General features: G+C 42.8%; 1 protein-coding gene across 4 annotated transcripts in view; it reads left to right on the top strand.

Annotated features, from left to right (window-relative positions):
• rhobtb4 (Rho related BTB domain containing 4) overlaps positions 1-16,008 on the top strand; it is a 163,934-nt gene extending 147,926 nt beyond the window's left edge. For 3 of the 4 annotated variants that reach the window (XM_084331268.1, XM_084331269.1, XM_084331270.1), the window contains 4 exons: positions 3,459-3,609; positions 5,558-5,646; positions 8,070-8,175; positions 9,139-16,008. In XM_084331268.1, coding sequence (XP_084187394.1) covers positions 3,459-3,609; positions 5,558-5,646; positions 8,070-8,175; positions 9,139-9,317 — 525 coding nt within the window. In that variant the 3' untranslated portion in view covers positions 9,318-16,008. The remainder of the gene's footprint in view (positions 1-3,458; positions 3,610-5,557; positions 5,647-8,069; positions 8,176-9,138) is intronic. The other variant, XR_014620613.1, reaches the window with a different exon arrangement.
• The last annotated feature ends 3,026 nt before the right edge of the window (positions 16,009-19,034 follow it).

The following is a 19,034-nucleotide window of genomic DNA, read 5'->3' as shown; positions in this document are numbered from 1 at the left end:
AGATAGCATTACATGCAGGTAAACAGGAGAAAATACATGCATGCAGCACAATAAGCTATGTATACCTGCATAATAATCCTCTTACATATCTGTACATATCTGTACTACGCATTATTGTACATGCCATCATGCCATCATCATCATCATGCCATCATGTTTAGAATGGAATGAATAGATCAAGTACATCAAGTATGGGTCAAATTGAAAAGCTGTAAAGGAATGTGAGTCACTACCCACTTTCAAAACCACTCTCAAGGAACACCTACGGGAGACTGCAATTCGAAACTGGCCCCTGTAAATGTCCTAACCCAACCCCCTCCAATGTACAGTAATTTACCTATGTACAGTTTTGCCTGTTTGTACAGTGTCCCCCCCCCCAATGTACAGTTTTGCTTGTTTGTACAGTGTTCCCCCCCCCCCCAACCCCCTCCAATGTAAATGACCTAGTATGATTGTCAATATCCCAATGTACAGTTTTGCTTGTACAGTTGTACAGTGTTTCTCCCCCCCCAACCCCTCCCTACCCAACCCCCCCCCCCCCCCCCCCCCCCCCCCACACACAACCCCAACCTCCTCCAATGTACAGTTTTTACGTCAAATGTATATACTCCCTTTTCTGGACTCTTTTTGTATCACAAACCGTACTGTATTTGCAAATCTGGTATGTCATAAATGTATAGATGTAGCAGTACTGTCTATCTGTATGTCATGTATGTCATATATGTCCTGATTAATTGAAAATGGGGGACCCTGATGTAAACAAGACGAAAGTCTTTCTCTGGTCTGCATCCCCTTAACAATTGTGTGTATTGAGCTGTACTGTATTGTACCCATTCTGCAATCTGTTAATAAAGTTTTCAATCAATCAATCAAGCAAAGATCGTTAGTTCAAAGCTAATCCGGAAGGGCAGCTAACAGTAGCTACTGTCTAAATGCAATGCATTTTCTCCTTTGCGGTCCAATGTTTACCAAAACACACACCCACACACTTTATCATTTGTTCCTCAACGTTATATAGACACATTAGATGGGTAATGTTTTGTAAACTAACGTTATGTTTAGAATGGAATGAATACATCAAGTATGGGTCAGCAAAGATCGTTAGCTCAAAGCTAATCTGGAAGGGCAGCTAACAGTAGCTACTGTCTAAATGCAATGCATTTTCTCCTTTGCGGTCCAATGTTCACCAAAACACACACCCACACACTTTATCATTTGTTCCTCAACGTTATATAGACAGGTAATGTTTTGTAAACTAACGTTATGTTTAGAATGGAATGAATACATCAAGTATGGGTCAGCAAAGATCGTTAGCTCAAAGCTAATCTGGAAGGGCAGCTAGCAGTAGCTACTGTCTAAATGCAATGCATTTTCTCCTTTGCGGTCCAATGTTCACCAAAACACACACCCACACACTTTATCATTTGTTCCTCAATGTTATATAGACAGGTAATGTTTTGTAAACTAACGTTATGTTTAGAATGGAATGAATACGGGCGGTCAGGTGGCGTAGCGGAGATTGCGTTTGTCACCAAACGCCGGAGACGCTGGATTCGCCTGTTCGAATCCAGCTCACAGCTCCGGCCTTGTCACCAGCTTGGCTGGCCGTTCACACTAATACAATTGGCAGTATTAGAGGGTGGGAAAGCTGGCGGGGTGGGTCCGGGTCGTTGTAAACACCGACTCCTACAGTTCAGTCGGGGCGCCTGCTCAGCGCGGATAGGATCTAAGGGGGGTAGTGTGATCCTTCCACACGTTACACCCTCTCAGTGAGAGTCCGCGCTGCCAGGTGAAAAGAAGCGGTTGATTGGCTAGACGTGTGTCGGAGGAAGCACGTGATAGCCTCCTCTCTCCCAGACCGACTGTGGGGGGTAAGTGCGCAGCGACCAGGAAGGGGATTGGGAATTGGCATAACGACTAACATTGGGATGGGAAAAAAATCGGAGGAAAAAGGAGGGGGAAAAAGATAAAAAAAAAAAAATTGAATGAATACATCAAGTATGGGTCAGCAAAGATCGTTAGCTCAAAGCTAATCCGGCCTGTTTAACCACTAGCTTCTGTTAGCTAATGAAGGCTAATGCTGGCTGAGCAAGGAAACTAACAGTAAACGTTTTTACATGAAATACAGCCCAAAAACCCTGCTGACAAACGTTTGCTTATTAAATACATTCTATAATATAATATTACAAACGTTTCATTACCTCTCTGTGATTACAAAGTTGTTTAAATAACAGGAGAAAAGTTGCTGAAAACAATGTAATTCGATGGGACCGGAAGAGCCATCTCCACCAGGAAGTCCTACCGGAAGTGCATACTTCACGTTGTGCAAGTGGAGAACAGGGGCTGCATACCAACGGGAGACTCGGTTGATGAAATATGAATTCAGATCGCTAATAAAAAAATTAAACGATAATTGTCGTCGTGGGCATTCAGGCATTGGGCTGATGAAACGTCTTATCACGTTTTGGGCATTGAAAGTGTTAACAATTGTTTGTATTGAGCCGTATTGTATTGTACCCATTCTGCAATCTGTTAAATAATGTTTTCATCCATTCTTTCTACTAGCGTTACTACGCTAATGTACGCTAGCCGCAATGCTAACGTTTATAATGGCAAATCCCAATCACGTTAGCATGTAAGCTAACAACATCAGCGCTCTTTTTGTGAGACTAAACTCTCCGCTCTTGGTGGTACATTGTGTTGATGTTGGTTTTGTTTCATCAACAAATGAGGCAGAACACAGTGAATGTATCCTTTTTTTTATTGCACTTTGTTTCTTGCTGCAAATACATGCTATGTTGCTAATGGTTCACGCAAGGTAATTTAAAGATGGCGGGTTTCTGTTTTGAGCAGTATGTGTAGTGACGCGTTCAACCCTTCTGATTGGTTGAAAATGGCCTTCATGTTTGAACTACATCGCCACCTATTGCTTTGGCATTGTACTACATGTATATTACATCAGTTTAAACCACTGTGTGTACCCGTGATCGTGTGCACTGAGCGGCTCGGAGCGGCTCGTAGCGGAGGACAGCTCTCGCTCCGGAAGTCACTCTGACCCATTTTAAAACCCACTCCGCGCTCACTTCAAAATCCACTCGCTCCGCTCGCGCTCCGCTCACATGCTCTGACTTGTGAACTACTAGTGAACAGGGGACCTTTAACTTGCATGTACCGTAATTGGTCGTTTTTCTTTGTTATCTGTGGATTGTCTTATCATGTCCGTGTTTCATTACTATAATTCATCATTCATTAATTATATTTATTGTACTCGACGGGTATAGCGTGGCATTAACACTGCCATGGTTATGCTTTTTATTCCCTGTGGGGTCGTCAATACCCCCCAAAAAGGTTTTTGTTTATCTCATTTCTCATTTTTCCCATGCAGGAATAGAGTCGACTATCACACTCTCCCTGTTCAATCACAGGTTTTAAAGTGAAACAAATGTGTCCGTCTCCAGGTGTCCATCCCCAACACCAGCATGGCCTGCATGCGGGGGGTTCTGGAGTTCCTGTACTGTGGCCTGCTAACACCGTGTCCCGGTCTGGAGCCCATAGAGCTCATCGTCTTGGCCAACCGGCTCTGTCTGCCACGCCTCGTTGCCCTCACAGGTAAGAACCCCGTCTGCGAGGGTCGGCTGGGTAGCGCAGTGGACTAAGCACTCGCCTACCACAGCTGTCAGTGGTACCTCTGGCTTGGTCAGTCGTCCCTACTAACACAATTGGCAGTGTTAGGCAGTGTTGGTGGGAAGCCGGTGGGGTATGTGTCCTGGTCGTTGTAAACTGTGACTCCTACTGGTCGGTCTGGGCGCCTGTTCAGCAGGGAGGGGATCTGGGGGAAATAGCGACTCCACATGTATCGGAGGAGGCATGTGGTAGTTCTACACCCTCCCCAGGCTGACAGTGGGGCAATGTGTGTAACGACCACGAAGTGAATTGGCATAACAACAAAAAATTGGGATGAGTGAATGTCACAAACCGGCCGTACGGCCATGACAAAGAGGGAGACGCAGACAACCAAAGTCAATTAACAAAGGATCTATTTAATTAATAAAGACATAAAAGGAATAACTAACTAAACTAAACTAACAGTGGTGTATGAAGTCAGTGATATCAGTAGTGTAAGTGAGTGCATGCATTGTAAAGTGTATAGGTGTAATGTTGTATAATGCAAACAGAAATCAAAGGTATCAAACTATACTAATGGCGTCCCATGAGGAGAGCGCCCAGCAACCAAGCTCTGCAAGTGTTTTAACAGGGAGCATGGGAACACCGGGCCCAGTTTTCCCGTTGTGCTAATTAGCGCTCCAGCCACGCCCACCTCCAGTACCTGTCAACACAACAAGATAATAGGCGGACAATGGAGACAGAGTGGAAGGGGTCGTAACAGTGAAAAATACAGAAAGCCCAAAAATAAATGGAAAAAATAATAATAATAAAAGACGCATGTTTCATGTAGAAATGTTCATTCACGATCTTATCATGACCGGTGGTGTTCACCTTGTACACCGCACTCACTTTTGCTGTCTTATTCCTGGAACCTGAACTTCATGGCAAAGTTGTTGGGTGGTTGGAGTGTATATTGGCAAACTGAATAAACGACGCATCTATGAGCACAAAACTGTCTAGCTAGCTCATTGTCCTTGTAACAAAGATATTTTGTTGTTTGTGTGCATTAAGACAGAATACTGCGATGCCGTGTTCCAGAGTTGTAGGTCTCTGGTTGTGGTTCTGAAATAGGTCTCCAAAGCACGCAATGAAAAATATAATCAATTTGACATGCATAACTCATGATGATGAGTTAAGACAAGATTAAGAAAAGCTTTTTCTAGGCTTGGGGAAATGTAGGGGCAACCTTGCTGCTCACAGAGCAGCCGAGATAGGAGAGAAAACCCCAAATTGCGAGCTTTTGTTTTCCTTTCTTTCGACACACAGCTTTCCAAAATGTATCACTAATATCTCGGGGGGTCCGAACGAAGATACAAGGCAGTCACACAAGTAGCTTCTGACATGACGGTGGTGTCAGTTTCAAAATGTCACCACAGGAAGTGCATTTTTCTCTGCAGTGTAATCTTCAAGTGCATGGTGCTCCGTTTTGGAAAACATTTCTTATGTGTTCTAACAAAAGATAAAAAATAAATGTGTCTATTAAGTGTGGGGTCCACCATCATTTCATCGATTAAGATTTGGAATATCTTCTAGGGCATTCCAGGCATTATACCTGCCCTCATTAAATGTTATTTCACAAACCCTACATTTCCTTGTCCCAATATATAGATAAATGACTAAATATAGATAATATTAAGTGGCTCAATGTTTGGTATATGCACTTGATGTTGACATTGGCTTGTGTGTGTGTGTGTGTGTGTGTGTGTGTGTGTGTGTGTGTGTGTGTGTGTGTGTGTGTGTGTGTGTGTGTGTGTGTGTGTGTGTGTGTGTGTGTGTGTGTGTGTGTGTGTGTGTGTGTGTGTGTGTGTGTGTGTGTGTGTGTGTGTGTGTGTGTGTGTGTGTGTGTGTGTGTGTGTGTGTGTGTGTGTGTGTGTGTGTGCACCATATTCAGAACAACATGCTGTGGATGAGCTACTCCAGTGGGCAATGAAAGGAACGGACGTTGATGGACAGGTGCTGGCTTACCTGGAGTTGGCTCAGGTGTGTCTCACTGACATTGACAATGAATGGGAGACCCACAGAACGTTTTTTTTTTTTTTTTTTATATCCCATTTACATCACCAAGAGGCTTCTCCTTCAGTTTTCAAGCTTTAGGAGAGAGTAGTGCATGTTCACAAATACTCACTGAACTGTCTTGGGGCCACAGGAAGAATGTATGGGAATTAACATACAGTATGTGGGTTACATTCCCCTTTAACTACTATGGAGTTGAGTACAGTATATTTTGTAACTATGGTCAAATATGTTCTAGAGAATAGTCCTTCACTGGGTGCATGGTCTTGATTAGTGCGGAAGAAGACAGATGCCAGCAATCACAGATACTATCCTTTAATGTGTCTAATGCATGGGCAGCAGACCCACATCATTAATATACCATTATTAATAACCCTATCCCTGCCGCTGGTGAAGGCTGTGTGCTGAAATGCATCCATTTCTACTTGTCTATCTGCTGCTCATGCATTATAGAATAGAATATAATATAGAAGGCGGGTAGGTGGCGTAGCGGAGATTGCGTTCGTCACCAACCCCGGAGCTGTGAGCTGGATTCGCCAGCTCACAGCTCCGGGGTTGTCACCAGCTTGGCTGACCGTTCACACTAATACAATTGGCAGTATTAGAGGGTGGGGTGGGTTCGGGTCGTTGTAAACAGCGACTCCTACAGTTCGGTCGGGGCGCCTGCTAAGTGCGGATGGGACCTGAGTGGGATAGTGTGATCCTTCCACACGCTACGCCCTCTCAGGGAGGATCCGCGCTGCCAGGTGAAAATAAGCGGTTGATTGGCTGGACGTGTGTCGGAGGAAGCACGTGATAGCCTCCACTCTCCCAGATGATCTGACTGTGGGGGGTAAGTGCGCAGCGACCAGGAAGGGGATTGGGAATTGGCATAACGACTAACATTGGGATGGGAGAAAATCGGAGGAAAATGGAGGGGGGAAAAAGATCAATAATATAAAAAAAAAAAAATAATATAGAATATAATAGAAATACTTTATTCATCCCGAGGGAAATTTGGCACTACAATCGCTCACAGTAAACAGTAAACGTTTAACAAACACGAATGAAGAATAAAATAAGCCTAAGAATAAAAATACCCAGCTCCGGGATATACATTTCCTATGTTATGTTATACATTCTAATATAAAATATACAGAAGTATACAGTAAGTGTACAGTAAGTGAAATATTGAATATTGTAAAATATACAGTAAAATATACAGAAGTCTACAGTAAGTGTAAGTGTACAAGTGTCTTAAAGACACTTTCATTTAATTTGGGCGGCATGGTGGCGCAGTGGTTAACACTGTTCCCCCATAGCGGGCGGCTAGGTGGTGTAGTGGGCAAGGCACTCGCCACCAGTGTGGAGACGCTAGGATTCGCATGTTCGAATCCAGCTCTCCACATTGTTTTCAGTTTAGCTGGTCGTTCGCAGTAATACACATTGGCCGTATTACGGGGAGGGAAAACTGAAGGGTGGGGATCGAACGTTGTGAACAAGCGACTCCTACAGGTCGGTTGGTGCGCCTGCGCAGTAGAATCAGGAAGTGTCGGGGGCAGCGTGAGCCTCCCACGCGTTACTCCTCGACACTGAGAGATCGAGCTGCGCAGGTGAAAAGATGCGACTGCTGTTACCTCAAGTACCGGAGGGGACTTGTGCTATGTATGACTTAGTCCACATTGCAGCCGGCTTGTGGGAGGCAAGAAACAGCGTTCGTGACAGTGGAGGGCTGAATTGGATGATACGAAATTGGGATGGGAGAAAATATAGAAAAATGGGAGAAAAAGTGGATAAAAAAAAAAAAACACTGTTCCCCCATAGCAAGAAGGCCCTGGGTTCAAACCCCCAGTAGGGGGTCTTTTTGTGTGGAGTTTGCATGTTCTCCTCATGTTTGAGTGGGTTTATTCCGGGTACTCCGGTTTCCCCCTCACCGTGAAAATATATCCATGCTAGATATATACTCCTGCTATTGCCTTTGACTGGAGTTGGTCCCCGGTCACCACGCTGTCTGGCTGCCCACTCACTGCTCCTAAATTGTAAATGCAGAGGACGAATTTCCCCAAGGGGATTAATAAAAGTATAACGTAACTTAATAACTTAATCACATTTCTGAACCCTAATTAGATCAGTATAAGAAAGTACCAGAAAGAAATGGGATGCCGTCAGAACTAGAATGAGATCACCTGGAAACCTTCTATGGCCTGAATAGACATTTAATGAATGAGAGCTTATTTCAGACAGGTCCTCATTGAGATGTTTGATAAAAGGTGAACCTTTTTGAATCTCTTATCTCTCCTCTGACCTTTCAAAGTCTTTTATGTATTACCTTTTTTATTGACAGTATAATTCTCCTTTTTTAATTATGAAATGCTTTTATTTTTATTTTTACATTTTACCTTTATCTGCAGTTCCATAATGCCAAGCAGCTTTCAGCCTGGTGTCTTCATCACATCTGCACCAACTACAATAGTATCTGCCGCAAGTTCCCCAAAGAAATGAAGGTCATGTCTCCAGGTATTCAGAAAAAATTAATAACGCACATCCTCCGTTTGTTGGTGCTGAGCCAAACTGTAAAAACACTAATACATAAGAACAAAGCGGGGCTCGCAACTCACTTGTAGTTCCAAGGTGTTTTAATAGACAAAAAAGGCAGTAGATGCGACGTTTCGACCTTACCAGTCTTCCTCAAGCATGAGCATCCGCATAAAGATGAACACATGCTCCAATGCCAACAGGACAGTATAGACACATGGTCCAATGCCAACAGGACAGTATAGACACATGGTCCAATGCCAACAGGACAGTATAGACACATGGTCCAATGCCAACAGGACAGTATAGACACATGGTCCAATGCCAACAGGACAGTATAGGCACATGGTCCAATGCCAACAGGACAGTATAGACACATGGTCCAATGCCAACAGGACAGTATAGACACATGGTCCAATGCCAACAGGACAGTATAGACACATGGTCCAATGCCAACAGGACAGTATAGACACATGGTCCAATGCCAACAGGACAGTATAGACACATGGTCCAATGCCAACAGGACCTTGCATGTGAGAGACAATGGCAAACAGACAGGAGGCTATATGTTCACTATGTGTTCATAGCTTTATACCATAATTTTGCAATTAAAATGTTTTTGTCTGTGATACCTTAAGTACTGCACATTATCCTGTGATATATTGTAATTCATCACTCTTAATTTCACTTGACTATATGGAAAAGTAACATCCCTTAGGAAAATAAAAAGCTTTAAGTGGGAGTAAAGCCATCAATCTAAATGATTATTCCAGACCCTTCAGACTGCATAAAAGTGGCCATCTTTAAATTTTTCAAGTACATCAACTGACAGAACACAACTATACGAAAATCAGGAAATAGCGTGGTGCAAAGTATCACGATCAATATGTCCCCCACCCATAACACTCAGTGATTAAACCGTCTTTCCCTCCTCCCCCACTGCAGAGAACCAGAGACACTTTGAGAAGCAGCGATGGCCTCCCGTCTGGTTCCTGAAAGAGGAAGACCGCTACCTGCGCTCTCAGAAGGAGAGGGAGCGCGAGGAGGAGATCCTCCGCAAGCAGCACACCAAGAGGGGCTGGTGTTTCTGGAAGCACCCGTCCTCCTCGCCGCACGTCTCCTAAAGACACACAAGACAAACACAGCGAGGAGGTTGGCTTTGAGCCCTCCACGATGAGAGAGCTGCCCCTCAGTCCTGCAATGCCTGAATGTCTGTGTGTGTGTTGGATGTGTGTATGTGAGTGTGATAGTGATACCCCGCCCCTCCACTTCAGGAGAGGCCAGGTGGAGTGCTTCGGTGCTCCCCAGACCCCCTCATCATACCAGGGCTTCCGACAGCCCAGTACCCCTTTGTCCTTCCACCAGAGCTCCAGCCTTCCACCAGCACTCATCATGTCCCAGCCTAAGAGTGACTGGACTAGGACCAAGGGCTGTGTCTCTGTCTGTCTGTCTGTCTGTCTGTCTCTCTATCTCTCTCTCTCTCTCCCTCTCTCTCTCTCTCTCTCTCTCTCTCCTTCACGTTGACCTTAGTGACTATTCCACAAACCACTGCGACTCCATTTGCAGGGACAGGTGATGACTTCTGCCTTCACGTCTAACACTGACTGTTAGCTCACACACACACACACACACACACACACACACACACACACACACACACACACACACACACACACACACACACACACACAACACACAACACACAACACACAACACACAACACACAACACACACACACACACACACACACACACACACACACACACACACACACACAGCTGTGGCCATCTAAAAGCCAGCTGAGACTCCACACCACCCTCCACTAAAGAAAACCAGCCTTGGATCACTGCACACTACCTTTTTTTGTTTTATTCTTATGTAACGCCGTCTAACAGACTCGTCAGGGAAAGGAAGTGTCGCCGCTCGCAGGAAATGTCCGAGACCGCAACGAGGGCCACAGTGTCGCTGCCGGCGGCAGGTGTGGCTTGCGGACTCTTTTGACTAACGTTACCACTTAATGCCTGTCCATAACCCCCACATTCCTTGTTCTGTATGCGGGATGCAACCTTCCAACACCAGTGCAGGCGATGAAGCTCCACTTTCTGGAGGTTGGAATCCAGCCGTCGCACCGTCTACTGTCCCCTCCCTTCCGCAGTCTCGTCACGGAGCAAGTGATTTTAGTTTGATGGCCGTCAGTGTCCACTGCTCGCCTGACACCAGCATCCCTCAACCCCCCAAATACGTGCACTCACTCACTCACTCACTCACTCACTCACTCACTCACTCACTCACTCACTCACTCGCTCACTCACTCACTCCCTCCCCTTCAGACACGTTCATAGTAAACACTCAACGTCAGGAGTCAAGAGGGCTATTCTCTTTGTTTGATACCACTGCCACAGAATAATGACTGCAGTATTCAGCAGATGTATTCATAATTGCCGTGACTTGCCCACTAGGTTGTGTTGAAGCCCCTCAACCACCCTGCCTTTACAACCCGCGTCCCCAAACATGATCCCAGGGGGTGGCACCGCACCGCGCTCAGGACCCCAGCATCGACCCATGACACCAGGGCAACAAAAAAAATGCCTGGTTTTTTTTACACAAAAACTAAAATCAGTAACCTTTTTATCGTCCTCACAGAGTGTTGAAAGACAGCAAAGCACATGTATAGAATTACTAGTGCGCTTTGTAACAGTATGATTTTACCTGAAAACCAAAGCTGTGATCCTTTTTTTTTTGTAATATATATATATATTATATATATACACCCTCCTTTCTCTCTTAATGACGGACAATTGATGAGAGGAGAGAAAGTGGCTGGAATGAAAAGGAGCAGTGTTTGTATCCTCATGATGCTGGTTCAGCAGGTCTGAGGTGTCGGGTGGTGAAAAGTCTCACTGCAGGTGAAAAGTCTCACTGCAGGTGAAAAGTCTCACTGCAGGTGAAAAGTCTCACTGCAGGTGAAAAGTCTCACTGCAGGTGAAAAGTCTCACTGCAGGTGAAAAGTCTCACTGCAGGTGAAAAGTCTCACTGCAGGACATTGCCTTCCACTCCTCTTGCTGGAACTTAAAATGGTGCTTAGGTCACAGTCTATGTGAACATGCACACACACACACACACACACACACACACACACACACACACACACACACACACACACACACACACACACACACACACTCACACTAGTGTTCTTTTGAGGTGTCTGTCCAGTGGTGTAGTGTTGACCTGTGAAGAGCATTCACATGTCTCACAGACGTTATTACGCTCAGTTACGATGCATACGCATTATTTAACCCTTCCAGGGTTTACTTTGTTAAACCTTTTAATTCATTGTATTTTTTTTTTGTTTGTTATTATTATTCTTGAAAGTCTCATAGTGGGTAGGGTTCTATCAAACCTTTCAAAATCGGTCATTGATTTCAGAATGTATATATGTTGTTCATAGTTTTAACTGCATTTTAGACCAAATATTTTACTTGCTTTCTTTATTATTTGGCTGCTTTATTTAGGTTTCTGCTTTGAATGCCAAGGAGTTTGATATATATATATATATATAACTATATATATAACTATATATACTAACTATATATAACTCCTTGGCATTCAAAGCAGCTGCACCCTTATGATATTTCATGTAATGCATACATCGGAGAATGTGTTAAAAGCTAAACCTAAAACTAACTAGACCATCTAACCTCCTTTTACCTTTAGGTTGCTGATATCTGTGGGCTTTGGGATTGAATGTGAAAACAAGACTTCCTGGCGATGAGTCTATTAGCACCTTGTTCTATTTGTCGATTATGACACCCGCCCCCCTCCCCAAGCTTCACCCAGGTGTCTTAGGGAGGTTGATGGATAGCGTGAGACATCATGCGGCACGTTGTGCCATTTTTCATCAGCAGCCATAAAGTAATCAACAGCTACTGAAATAGAAGCGAGAGAGGATCTCACGGGACCCAAGTTAAAATTGAGCGGAATCTTTTTTTCTTAAAAAAGATAGAAAAGAACATTATGTTCAACATCCATAATTCAATTTAGAATCAGAATTTGGGTATATGTGAAACATCCCAATGCACAGCATTCGAAAGTAAGATTGAAGAGGGGGACATATAGGGGACGATTTTGATGGACTTCCATGTCCTCTTTTCATTTCCCCATGGGGGGTGTCAGCCATTAGATTAGTCTTAATAACGGTCCGCTTAAACATTAAACCGCTTAAACCTTAAAGATGCACAAATGCTGTTGAGAACTAAAAACTATTTCAGTGACTGTAAAGTATAGTGTAGGCTAGATTTAGATTTCAGTGATGGTAAAGTACAGTGTAGGCTGGATTTAGATTTCAGTGATGGTAAAGTACAGTGTAGGCTGGATTTAGATTTCAGTGATGGTAAAGTACAGTGTAGACTGGGCTAGTTTGCACGTGCAGACAGGTTCTGCAGAGGTTGACATGTTCGAGAGTAGACAGTAGACAGAAGGCTGATTGAGTCAGTCTGCGATGATGCACACTCTCAGCCATCATTCTTCCAGGGGGGGCAGGTCTCTCGCTGGTCTTATCCCCTCATCGGAGCCACTCGTGAGGGGCTTTTAAAGCCAAGCCTTGCTCGTCTTCTGAAGAATCTCTAGGTCTGCAGCTGGTCCTTACACAATCAATTGGTCTTGAGTATAATCCTCTGAAGAGCATAGCTGATTTTCACATGGCCTTAGTGTATTTTCTGTCTTTTTCATAAAAAAAAGATATAAACCTTCTAAACTGATTCAGAGTCAGCCACAGCAGGTATATTCCAATACATTGACTTAAATATCACTGACCTGGGTGAGGCAAAAGCTTTTATTGAGCACTAGCTGGCCTGTGTGCCACTTTTGGAAGGTGGTTTAATTTGCATGGTGGCCTAACTTTTTTTGGCATTGTAATTTAGACTTTGACTTCTCTTGACTTTCAATGCACTTTCTTCTTCCTTTATTTAGTTGTCGATGACTTTGCCTTCATGTGCTTTGGCATGAACTGTTTCTTTAAAAAGGTTGTTTTAAAACCTGATGTTCTGTAGCATGATGCTTTTCCACTTAAGTCTTTGGGCTTTTCTACTAGCTTTATCAGTGGCGAGTCGCAGAGAGGATAACCTGAATTGTCGAGCTTCATGTTTAGTGTCTTAACTGGCATTAAACGTTAGTAGCTATCCACACTAAATACTACATGGCTATATGCACAGCACCATTTACTTGTAACTGGTTGTGCACAGCTCATGTTAACATGACTAAAGATACACATTTAAATAGTAGGCTAAGGTTACAGAGGGAAGTGTTTCTATTTAAATAGCTATTTTTTAAGAACACAACTTGCTTCTATAGTGTTACAAATGTTCCTAGTGCTATCGTTTATGATGGTCTATTGGCTACAGTTCATAAACTAGATTGAGCCTTGTGTGGGGGGTTGCAAGGTGTTGGGCATAGGATATAGGACATGATTTTAGGATGTTCTAAATAGCTGGAGGCCAAGTGGAATACTTGAGTCAGGCCTGAAACACGTGTACATATAGGAAATGGACCCGGCATATCGGATGTACCTGTTGGAGGATGGGTACAGTATATAATAGAGAGAGATGTACATTATACAACAAGTTGTTGGCCTTAAACATTTGTCATACACTGACCCCTACAGGTCAATGTGATTTTTAGTCACATACCCACAGAATGATTTCATCAGAGGCAGGTTATGATTTGGCTTATTTTTCCTTTACATACTATTTTGCTTCCACAGCACCTTGATGTGCAGTGTAATCGCCTCTTTAGAGTGTTTCCTTTTTCAGCAGCCCTGACTTGTCCCAAAGTTCAGAGTGTGTTTTATAAACATAAGGCCTACTAACCGACGGTACACCCTGCTGTTGGTCTTCAGTGTCTCCTGTGCCTTTGATATCATGTTGTTGGCTCTTCCAGGGTTTACAGTACTGAAACTGCTGCCTTCTGGTTTCAGGTTAAAATGGCATATGTAAGCAAACACACACACAGCAGTTTTCTTCCTCGTATATTAGTGCCTGTGGTCTGTGGATTGACCCATTGTTTCCTTAATACTCCAGGTCCGAAGCCACCAGTAGCTATGGGGTTCTTAGTAGGCCTACGATATTTCACCCAAATCAGGGCGGCTAAGTGGCACAGTGGGCAAGGCGCTCGCCACTAACGCAGGAGATGCTGGGTTCGAGCCCAGCTCTCTGCGTTGCTTCCGGCTTGGCTGGTCGTTCATACTAATACAATTGGCAGTATTAGGGGGTGGGAAAGCCGGTGGGTGGGGATCGGACGTTGTGGACAGCGACTCCTACAGGTCAGTTGGTGCGCCTGTACAGCAGAATCAGGAAGCAACGAGGGCAGCGTGAGCCTCCCACGCGTTACTCCTCGCCGCTGAGAGATCGCGCTGTGCAGGTGAAAAGATGCGACAGGCTGCCTCCTCGTGTACCGGAGGGGACACGTGATGCAAGGCTTCTGTCCTCACTGAAGCCGACCAGTGGGAGGCATGGCCTAGCGACGTTCGAGACAGGGGAGGGTAGAATTGGACAATACGAAATTGGGATGGGAGAAAAATAGAAAATGGGGAGAAAAAGTAGATAAAAAATCACCCAAATCATCTTACATTATCCAAAGCTAGGCTACAGATACCTAATAATTATGGAATGACCAAGAGAACCAAGAGATTTGATGTATTTTATCTTTTGTGTTCAGCACTTTCAGATGCCTGCCATTTCTACCAGGTAGACTTTACACCATTTGTGTTAAATGACTCTCTTTAACACAATTAATGATCTCTTCTTAATCAGATTCAGAAAGTTTTCCTGAGCGGTTAAGAATAATAAAAATAAAATAAAAACTCTCTGCCTCTCGCTTTCTCTCTGTCTTTGGGCCAAATTAAATACATATTCCCTTTTTGCTCGTACAACCACATAGCTAGAATTTACTGTGTCGCAGTCCTGCCTAACCTCAATGTAATAAGTGGAGGAAGTACACCTGAGGACCACTCTTCTGACTAATACAGATTTGAGCTTAGACTATAACATAAGACGTGTTTTTCCTGAAGACACATGAAATCCAAGATGATTTACAGCACAGTCGTGTCAGTTAATTGTCAGTATGGGTGACCCCCCCCCACACACACACACAATAGTATTATTGCCATACAAAATCTACAACGCTCTAGTAGTGTAGTTGAGGATATACGCAATTATACATGCCACGGTATACACTCGCCTCTTTCACTGGGTATTTAGAGTATACTTGCCTACTAGTCGAATTACCACTGAAATATATAGTAATGTGGGGTCACTGTCCACCCGCCTCCCCTCACCAGTGTACTACACACTTCATCAACTACTACTAAGCTCTTATATAGAGGGGGTAGTCTGCACAGAGAGTGGCCTATGACATGTTGGTTTGACTATAACTGAGATATGGGGTGATTAGTCTTGGATGTATAACCTTTCATTGAGATTAATAAGGTATAGTATTATTATGCACTTTTGTTTTCTTTTTGACTCATATGAGTGTTATTGACATTTACTGCTCGTATTAATGTGTTTAATAAAACTGAAAAGGAGCACACACCACACTTACATACTGTACTATCAAGGGCTTTAAAGAAAATAAACAATCGGAATGTTTTGCTGCTATTGCAAAAATGTTTTGAATAATCCTTTGTAATATTTTTGAACCACTGTGATTTGTACAAAATGGGGAAAACATGTAGAGGGAAAAAAAAGTTATATTTTTTTCTTTGCCGTTTCAGTATTTTGATGTATTACCTTTTAATAAAACTGTTAATCTTTTGAACTTGTTTATTCTCTTTGTCTACGTTTTAATAAGGACAAGAAAATACACTTCTAAGCCATACTTATAAATGTGGCATGTGCTAATTCTTACTGCAGTAGAGAATTAGCCACGGAGACAGCATTAAATTATTCAGGTTTTGAGAGCCAGACTTAGAGATGTTAATAATGATGGTTAAAGGAGTTTCAAAGACTGATCCCATCAATCAACCCCTTGGGTGGTTTCAGGACACACACTAGAGGTGCAACAGTACACCATGACTCCAGATTGTACCAGGCTTAAAAAGATTTGTTTGAATATATCAGCATAATGCAAAATGCTTGAGTATATTACTTGTAGATCAATAAATGATCCATTTTATTTTTAGACTAATAACAAAACTTTATTATCGTGTCCACTGTTGGTGAAAGTGGCAAAAATATAAATATTTATGAAAATGTTCAAGATTATTACCAAATAATATGGACAGGCAAATGGTTTTTGCACCTCTAAATCCTCCTAAGGGAACTTTAAGGGGAAATAAAAGGTTAAACTACTTTTAACCTGGTAAAGTCCTGTTAGCTTCTGGGCAACGTAACTCTTTCCTGCCAGTTTGCCACTTCACAATAAAAGGTTCTGGGAAGCACACCGTTGTCTGATATACCAAATAATGTATAATTTCACACTGTGTTGCAGCCCTTGGATCCAAACGACAGAGTCTCGACTGATGCATAAAACGTTCTTTATTAAATCTCAATCTGTGATGTCATCTTTAGCACTGTGAAAACTGCATTGGAAACATACATACACAGACAAACAAACTTTCAAAATTTCACATAATGGTTTCCACAGTACGGACGGTACAAACACTCATTAAATAAAATTGGTATCAAACTACAAGGATTACATTATCAGTGTCAGGATCCGCCTGTCCAGCAGCCTGGCTTCGTTCCCCCGCCAGTTCAGGGATCCTGCCCTGCACCTCAGAGACCCTGCCCTGCACCCCCCTCTAGTGGACTTTTCCCGTTACTCCCGTTACTGCCACAGTTATGGGCAGTTCATGTGTGTATCCTCTTTATGTCTGTAATGTTCAATGTATTCTCCGTGGTGTTGTCTTTGTTACCCACTCTGTTTCCTGGTCTAGTGTGTTGTCTTTTGTATTTTGTATGTATTGTTAGTCAGTCCTGTCATATATTTGGTGTCATTGTTTGTCAGCCTGTGTGTCTGTCCAGGTGTGTCTTGTTAGTAATTAGTCCCCCTATATATTCTGTCCTTCCCTGTTACTCCCCTGTCGGTTCGTTATCTTGTCATATCAATGTTTGTGATTCCACGCAGCACCCTTCCGTACTCTCCACGTTTGTACCCTGTTATCGGGTTTTCGTATCGTGTAATCTGCCAGCATATGCTGAGGTACTATTCTTGTTTTGTAGTTTAAGCCTTGTGTAAATACAAGTAAAGCCTTTGTTCAACTACATCCTGTTGTGTTCTGCCTGTGTCTCTTCCTCGTTCCTGTGATTGCTATTGGGTCCTCACCACCACCGAATCCTCACAATCAGTCATTCAATCACAAATTTCAGATCAATCATGGCTTTATTTAGATGAGCTAGGCCTGCACAGTTTTGACCATAGATATATATAAAAACTAGATGACTCACCGGCGCTGCTGGCCAACGGAGACCAACGTTGCCACATGGTGGCCATCTTGCTACAGGGTAGCATGCCCACTCATAACATGAATGTCTATTGTGCATGTACTATTGAAATAACCATAGCGTGCTCAATTTTCAACCGTTTGGTTTGTGAAAAAATTAAAACATCAGAGATGTAGTTATCATACTGCATACTTATAATGGACTTTCATATTAAAGTATTCTTTTTTAAATAAAAATTCTTCCAAGCAAGAATCATAGCCACGTTAATAACGTTTGTAATAAACCAAACCTTTTGTAAATCCATCAAGATTTCAGTATTTTAGTTTGTACAGATCATCACCTTAAAGCAGTAGTTAACTGTAGTAACTCTTGCAGTTCCGCGTTCAGGTTCCACGATCTGATTGGCCACGCGTAAACCATGGCCACGCCCTCGCAAAGAAATCCCAGCTCGCTTCCTGAAATTATTCTCACAGTCTAGATCCCATTATACCATTCTGAATTATGTCTTTGTGCTTCGTTCTTCTAGAGGGGGCTTTTGAAATGTAAAATAATAGACCTAAAATGCTGATACTAAATTTACTTTGTCCTAAATAATGCACGTTATATATACGGCGCTCGCGAGGTGCGATATACACATTATAGTTAAATTCGTTCAGAATAAGTAGATACAAACAAGCCCAAAGAGTATCTAATTGATACAAATTAATAGATACTTATGAGGATATCTGTACTGTATGCGCTCGGCTTAGGTATCATGTACTTTATATATAAATACATGGTTCCCAAAGTTTTCAAGGCTCGACCCCCGAAATAACGTGTCAGAGATGCTTGGAGGCTATTAACAGTTTCACTATTAATCAGGTTTTAATCTGTTCCGGACATCATCCATACATGCATTGAATTGATTAACTTTTGGCTTATACCAGTGACACCAGTCATGTTAATCACCTTCTTGTTCATCATCAGATAACACTAACAGTGCTTGAACAGATAAATGCATTTTCTCAAATGCAAAACGTCAAAGGCTTGCAATTGCTCATTAATTTTCTCAAGTCACGTCCACGTCATCAAATCAAACAGCACATCTCCTCAAACATTTTAATCCACATATTCAGATTCGTCATAATTCATATCCACAATCCATGCATGAAGACTTCAATTTATGCTTGAATGAAACAAAATCCAGGCGCTCCGTTAAACATCCACAGCGGAGAATATGAAAGGAATCAGAGCCAAACGAGCGATAGGTTTCATTCATTAAAAACATCCCGCGGGATTCACATTTGCAATAATGTGTATATCGCACCTCGTGAGCGCCGTATATATAACGTGCATTATTTAGGACAAAGTAAATTTAGTATCAGCATTTTAGGTCTATTATTTAAAAAAAAAAACATA

This window comes from Notolepis coatsorum (assembly GCF_963971535.1).
Source record: "Notolepis coatsorum genome assembly, chromosome: 1".
NCBI lineage: Eukaryota > Metazoa > Chordata > Actinopteri > Aulopiformes > Paralepididae > Notolepis > Notolepis coatsorum.
This window is presented reverse-complemented; position numbering and strand designations above follow the sequence as displayed.